The sequence below is a fragment of the Watersipora subatra genome, chromosome 10 (assembly GCF_963576615.1).
Source record: "Watersipora subatra chromosome 10, tzWatSuba1.1, whole genome shotgun sequence".
In the NCBI taxonomy this organism is placed as follows: domain Eukaryota; kingdom Metazoa; phylum Bryozoa; class Gymnolaemata; order Cheilostomatida; family Watersiporidae; genus Watersipora; species Watersipora subatra.
In genome coordinates, this window is record NC_088717.1 from 51030131 (window position 1) to 51037014 (window position 6884).

At 35.6% G+C, this 6884-nt stretch overlaps 1 protein-coding gene across 1 annotated transcript; it reads right to left on the reverse strand.

The window, feature by feature from the left end:
- Positions 1-1312: 1312 nt before the first annotated feature.
- LOC137407183 (alpha-(1,3)-fucosyltransferase C-like) lies at positions 1313-3613 on the reverse strand. The gene is made up of 2 exons (XM_068093786.1): positions 2692-3613; positions 1313-1431 (listed from the first exon to the last, which is right to left on the reverse strand). Exons 1-2 carry the CDS (start codon positions 3611-3613, stop codon positions 1313-1315), a joined length of 1041 nt encoding a protein of 346 aa, XP_067949887.1.
- Between the last annotated feature and the right edge of the window lie 3271 nt (positions 3614-6884).

A 6884-nucleotide genomic window follows, 5' to 3' on the forward strand; every position in this document is an offset into this window, starting at 1 on the left:
TACTAGATAGATAGAGACTAGATGGTGTCTACTAGATGGTGTCTACTAGATCTACTAAAGAATAACGAGAAAAACGCCGATCATTCCTCTGAAAGAAATCAAACTCAACAATACTGAGTTCAGACATGCATGTAGTTGCAAACCTTTAAGATTATTTTTTAAATTCTGTGTTTTACAAAATGTGAATTTAATCAAATCTCAGTTTGTATCACAGCTGACTGCTAATTCTTTATGGTCTCTTTCTATATATGTATACTCAGTATGGCACACGCAGAGAGGCTGGAAATCGTTACTATTTTGAGCATTTTTTTAAAAGTTTGATTAACGCTGAATTTGCAGATATTTTTCAGCAAATAGATGTGCCCGTAAATGTGCTGCAGTCCAGCATTATGCAACCGCAAGGGAGACAATAATTAATTAAAGCTTCTACAACTCATCATCACAAAAGTTTGCATAAGGCATTTGGACTAGACTGAAGCATGCAAAAGTTATCACCAGTGAGATTATTCAATATGCTGGCAGTAATTCATTAAATTGAGAAAGAGAAGACAATTACCAAACAGCTGCCGGTTTTTTCAGACCACGAGTCAAGGGCATAAGTCTAAAATATAATATATCTATTGGTGTTCATGTTAGCATTGAACTGCAGTTATGGTCTTTATCCATTTTTAATAGACAATATTTGCTAATGAAGATTTGTTTTAAATTCTAACATAATATAAGTTTATTGTATTACACTTATTGTATTGGATTTTTTTACCATTTGCTTGTGAAGTTTTGCACTAAAGCAATTGTGGCTGAATGTCTTTCCTAACACCAGGTTCGAATCCTCGTGTATCTAGACCTAATGACCTGCAGTTGATCATAAGCTGGTGTACTAACCACTGACCTGTTGATCATACTGTCCCACAGATACTCCCTTAATTCATTGTATTCCTTCATTCATTCATTCATTCATTCATTCATTCATTCATTCATTCATTCATTGTATTGCGCTAAAAGTAGTCAATAGACCAATTGCAAACACTCACTACAAAAATATCATATAACGTCGCTGTAAACAAAAATAGTAATTTAAAAAAAGAACAGTTTTTTTAATATTTATGATACACACAAAGTAACAATAGGAAGAATCATAATAACGGACAGCTATGGTTCAAATAAATAAGGAGAACCATCTATAAATAGTTGTCGTTTGGGTGGGCTACATCGGCCACACAGCTAACTTTTACTCAAAAGTAGTATCAGATTAAAGTGCATCAGAATTCAAATGAGAAATCTTCTTTGATGGACAACTGAAGTTATAGTACGCTCATGGCTGCTCCGGTTGAGAGATATTCACACAGTCATTTGGAGTGTAGTCTTTGCTGAACGTATGCCAGACATTGCGTGGCCTTTCATTAACCAAGTCACACATGTACTTCATGTAATCTGTAAAATCCAACAGCAGACGTTTCCTTAGAAAACATGAGTGTGTTTCCAGACAAGAAACAATATGAAAAAAGTTCACACGATAAATGGAGTAAAGGCAGGTTTATGAAAGACAGTATCGTGGGCGTTTTTGGACTTGAAATCAACAAATGACCATGAGTGGGTAAACCATAAACCAGAAGTCATACTGATTGCACCTCTAACAGTTGCCAGTTAGCTGTCACTTGTTAACTAGAGTGGCTTATCACAAATAGCTGATCATCAGCAGATTTGAGCTTGGCTCTGGCAACTTTGCTGTTTACATATAATATTAGAATGCATGACTGTTAATACATTTACTTTGTCTCATTAAAACTAATTTTTAAAAGGAAAGCAACATAGCAAAAACTAATTTATTATTACCAAATACAGCAAATGGTGAATTGTTTGCTGCAACTTTAAAAAATAAATGGGATAATTTTTTTCTTAGAAATTGTACAGCAACTGATCACATCGCAAAGTCAAACATTGGATTTCAAATTCCACAATCCGCAAGCTTAGCCTTTTAAAAATATACGACTGCTAATAATCTGACAAGAACTTAATATTTAATATAAACTTTGTAAATTTTGGCTTCTGGCATAAATTTTACATGAATCAATATCAATTACTTTTATTGGACCACACAAAGCTTGATTCCACAAACAAAACATTAAATTTTAAATACGTACATCAAACTTCATGAAAATATGTTGATTGAACAAAAGGTACCATCCAGTTATTGAAATTGGACATTATAATTTGAAACATGCAAAGTTATGTTCCCTGTAACGTGTTGGTTTGTGAGGACTACAGCTATATTGTTGGACCATAGAAATTAGTCAAAAAATGTGACTATTCTAGAACATTCTCCAACCATATCACCTGCTGTTTTTTTGGTGTAGAAAAAAGACACTGTCTACACTTTAAGCTTCAGCAATTCTACAAATCACAGGCTTAAACTGTTCCACTGCTAGATACAAGGCTGATTATTAGCAGAAAAACAAAATTTGTAAGTTTTTTTTCTATGAGTAGGTGGCGCCAAGTGGAAATTTTTTATATTTTTCAATGTCTAATAGTTAATAATATTGAACACAGAAAGCAGTGTAAAGCCTATATAAAGTTTACAGCGGCGTCCTAGGCTGACTTTGCAAAGCTTGAATGTATATTTCATTATGACAACCAGAGTAATTGAGAGAATGAGAGAGTGTTTTGGATGGATACTTATAAGTCGAGACATACCAACGTAGTATCCCAAGCTTCTGTAGTCATCAAACATGGTGAAATGGCTCGTGTCAATCTTATACTCATTCTTCCACTTATTGTAGTAGTTGAACGCCTGTGCATTTTGTGACACAAACTGCAGGTGCTCGGCAAGTGCTTTGGGCGACGTAAAATTTCTAACATGGATAAAGCTGTGTGGAGGAGTGATGGAAGCATAGTCCTCCATAGAAAGTCCACCCAGAGCTACCGGTATAGTCGTGCTGTTGGCTATAAGAACTTTCCAAAATTTTCCAGAAATGTAATCTTTGCATAAATTGTTTTCAAAGCTGAGATAAAACATGTAGTCTTGCATTCGTGGTTGACCTCTCCGATTAATCGTACCGCTTATTTTTTTAAAAGTCGTTGGGCACGCCTCTTTTCTTGCTAACGTATGAAGATCAATGGTTATATATTTAGATAGCTCTAAAACATACTCTTCTCGTCCACCGAGTATATTATTGGTATCATTCCACTTTTTGCAATGTGAAACACACCAAAGCGCGCGCAATTTTAGCATATTAGGATAAGGAGTGTAGAAATAGGCCAAGGGTGGCGTTATCTTCATTAGCCTTGGTCGAAACACATGGTAGCTTTCTTCTGTTGTCCTATCAAATGTAACGCTGTAGTTGAAGAAGCCATCCCATCGCGGCTGTAGTGAGGCGTGTTTTATTTTTACTTGAGGTTCCTTTGAATAAAAAATCCACAATTGTCCTGGATATTTTTGTGGTGGGGTTTTAAGATAGTAAATATCTTTTTCACTGAATGCGATCACATCTGCTCCAACTGTGCTGTTTGCTCCATGTTCATAGAAACAGGTATTTTTACCAGTTTTTACATGACCTCTGTGGAAACTGTGAGAATAGCTTGTCAGTTGTCGTATTAAAATTCTTTTGGCATTCATGGTTACTTGTATTACTTGCTCTGTTTTAAGTATTTTGATGTCATTATACCTGTTTGTTGTTGGTTTATTTACAATAAGAATAAATACAAAGTCTCAGACGCCTTTGTCATAGCTTGAGAACTAAAGATCCTCAAAGCTCACTGATTATTTCAAAGATTAGCTCCGGTTTATAACTTGTATATTTTGAAGAATAGTCGCTTCATACATTGCATGGCTAGAGTTTAGTAACACAAACGTGTTCAGACACGTTCAGACATGTTCAGACACGTTCAGACATGTTCAAACATGTTTAGACGGTACATGAAATAGTCTCAGTATAACAAGCAGCATGCTTTTCCATTGCTTGCATCTCACCAGTTGCTATACCTTAAAGCCTGGTTCCCATATAGTACACAGTCCCGAGTATCGCCGGCAAGATCGCAAGTCTATCGGCTATGGAATAGGAACATACGCACTGAGTACTGCCATTATTTGCAACGGTAGTCAACGCAAAAGTTCAGTGCTGTTCAAACTTTGCAAGGAGCCGCCAGCAAAACCTTTTCCAATGTACAGGTAAAATTCAGCACTTTTAAAACGGCATAGCGGGTGACCATTTTTATGTGACAATCAGCGACACAGCTTTATGAGAACATAAGCTGTCGAGTCTATCACTGCAAGTGTTTTGCTACACCGATTACAGCCGGGGTCTTGCAGCGGATATGGTAAACACGCTTTAGATAAGCACAGTGTTTGTGCTTTTAAACCTTAATTGAGAATAAATAGGTAAGTCAACAGAGCAAACATGAAGCTTTTCGTAATAATAAAATCTGTGAACACTTCAATTTACTAACTTTGCTAAATTACACCTCCAGGTACTTCTACTTTCCGACTGAAAAGCATATCTTGGCAAACCAGCCAAATATTGTAGTGATAGATGAAGAGAGCAAGATGCGTACTATAATAAATATAGAAGTACTCTATGACTACATCATATCCAGTAAAAAGGAAAAAGTGGAGAGATATCTCTAACTCAAAGAGAAGATTGAAAACTGCTGACATGCAAGAGTAACTGTCGTTCTGTTAGTCATCGGAGTACTGGGTGCAACAACACCTACACATAAAATGTGGCCCAAATACCAGCAACAATTATCACAAGCTGCAGAAAAGTGTGCTATTGGGAACTAAGCCATCACCAGTAGCGCTTTTCTGCAACTCGCTTGTGTTGATTGTTGCTCGTATTTAGATTTTGAGGAGAGTGCAAAAACTCCCAGGCCTCTGGTATAAGATCGGAGCTTGAGTAGACATTACCCTCCACGTGGGCAAATGAGGGGATGAGACACAATTTATATACAGTATACTTATCTATATATATATTTCTCAAAGTCTGTCGTCCTTCGGTATGTCCAGCTATTGCTATTATTAAAATAGCTGTAGCTGGACGATGCTGACGCACATCATGGAGTACTGTCATTAGAAGCCTAGCGCTTATTAGCAAGCTTACTGAAAATTTCCATTGACAATGTGCCAGTATAATAGCAAGTGGCCAGCAACTCTCATTACTTCTCATTGTTTATAAGCTGATTTTTAATACCATTTTCCATTGGCCTTGTGCCAGGCCAATAGCAAGTGGTAAGCAACTCTCATCACTTATCATTATTTATAAGGTGACTTTTAATACTATTTTCCATTGGCAATGTACCAGGCTAATAGCAAGCGGTCGGCAACTCTCATCACTTCTCATTGTTCATTGGCGGATTTTTAATACCCGGGCAATGCTGGGGGTGCAGCTAATTTATATATACGTATATATTTCTCAAAGTATGCCCATATGTATGCATTCCGGCTATAGCTATTAAATTTTTGATGGATTTGAATTCACCGTGAATGCATCGACAAGTTTTTTATCCGGGCGGTCTACCACTGAGCTAGAACGGCATATTGATCACAGATGTTTTCATATCCCATGCACATGCTAATTGTTTTAGCCTTGCTCCCACGCGTTGCGATGCCTCTGTTGAAAAATATTTTGTGATCTAAGTTTATGCGACATGATGCCTCTTCGTTTTTTTTGTTAAGGCTAATTTATTCCGCCCCGCGATATCTACAATAATTTATCTCGAACTTAAAATTTGGCGATTTATGTACTGATTATATACGTTATTAAAATATATACATCCCTGAACTTGCCATGGCGAGTTATCCGTTATATGATATATCCGGTATCCGTTGAAATATAAACGCTTCGCAATGATAAAATTAATGTTAAAAGTTTAAGGTTTACTAAAATACAAACTAAATCTTCTTTCAAGTGTGTGTTTAGTAAACTTAATTCATTTAAGTTAGATTCAGCGTTTATATTACACGTCTGCCTCAAAGGTAAAAACTCTCTACGTAGTACATTGTAATGTTATATTATATTGGGCCTGCAAATCATAACTACAAAATGCACTAAAATCAACCAAAAAAATTGGCATGTAAGGGACCTAGGCTAATATCATAGGCTATAGGTAAAAATCATCATCATTTAAAATAGGAAAAAAGTACTATGTTAACCTTAGTAACTATGAGTGCCTACAATGACTTCACTGCATTTTATGGTTATGATCTGCGGGTCCAAGATAATATAACATTACAATGTACTACACGGAGAGTTTTTACCTTAAAGACAGACGTGTAACATTAACACTGAGTCTAACTTAAATGAATTAAGCTTACTAAACACCTACTTGAAGGAAGTTTCAGTATGTATTTTAGTAAACCTTAAACTTTTAACTAAAATTTTGTCATTTATCTGTTTGTGAATCTGTTTTCACTTAAACGGATAATGCTGAACTCGCCATGGCAAGCAATGTATATCTCTTAATAATATATATAACCTGTACACAAATCACCAAATTTTAATTTCAAGAGAAATTATTGTTGACATTGTGTAGCAAAAAAAATTTGCCCTAACAAAAAAAATAACGAAAAAGCATCGTGTTTAGCAGAAGTAAGCGAAAAATATTTTATGGCAAGGGCTTCGTAACGCGTGAAGGCAATGCTCAAATAATACGTCAAAGACACTAACATATATTGTACATTTTGGCGTATGCATACGCTATATGTACAGTATATGTTAGTGTCTTTGATTAAAACATTTTGTAAAGCTCAATGGTAGAGAGCGTAAATGAAAAAAATTTTCCTTTTCAAAAAATTTACTGTTTTTACTGTAATCACTATTTTTCCATTTAAAAGTTATCTACAAAGTTGCGGAAGGTTAACGCTAGTTATAACTTTGTTCTGTATTCTGCAA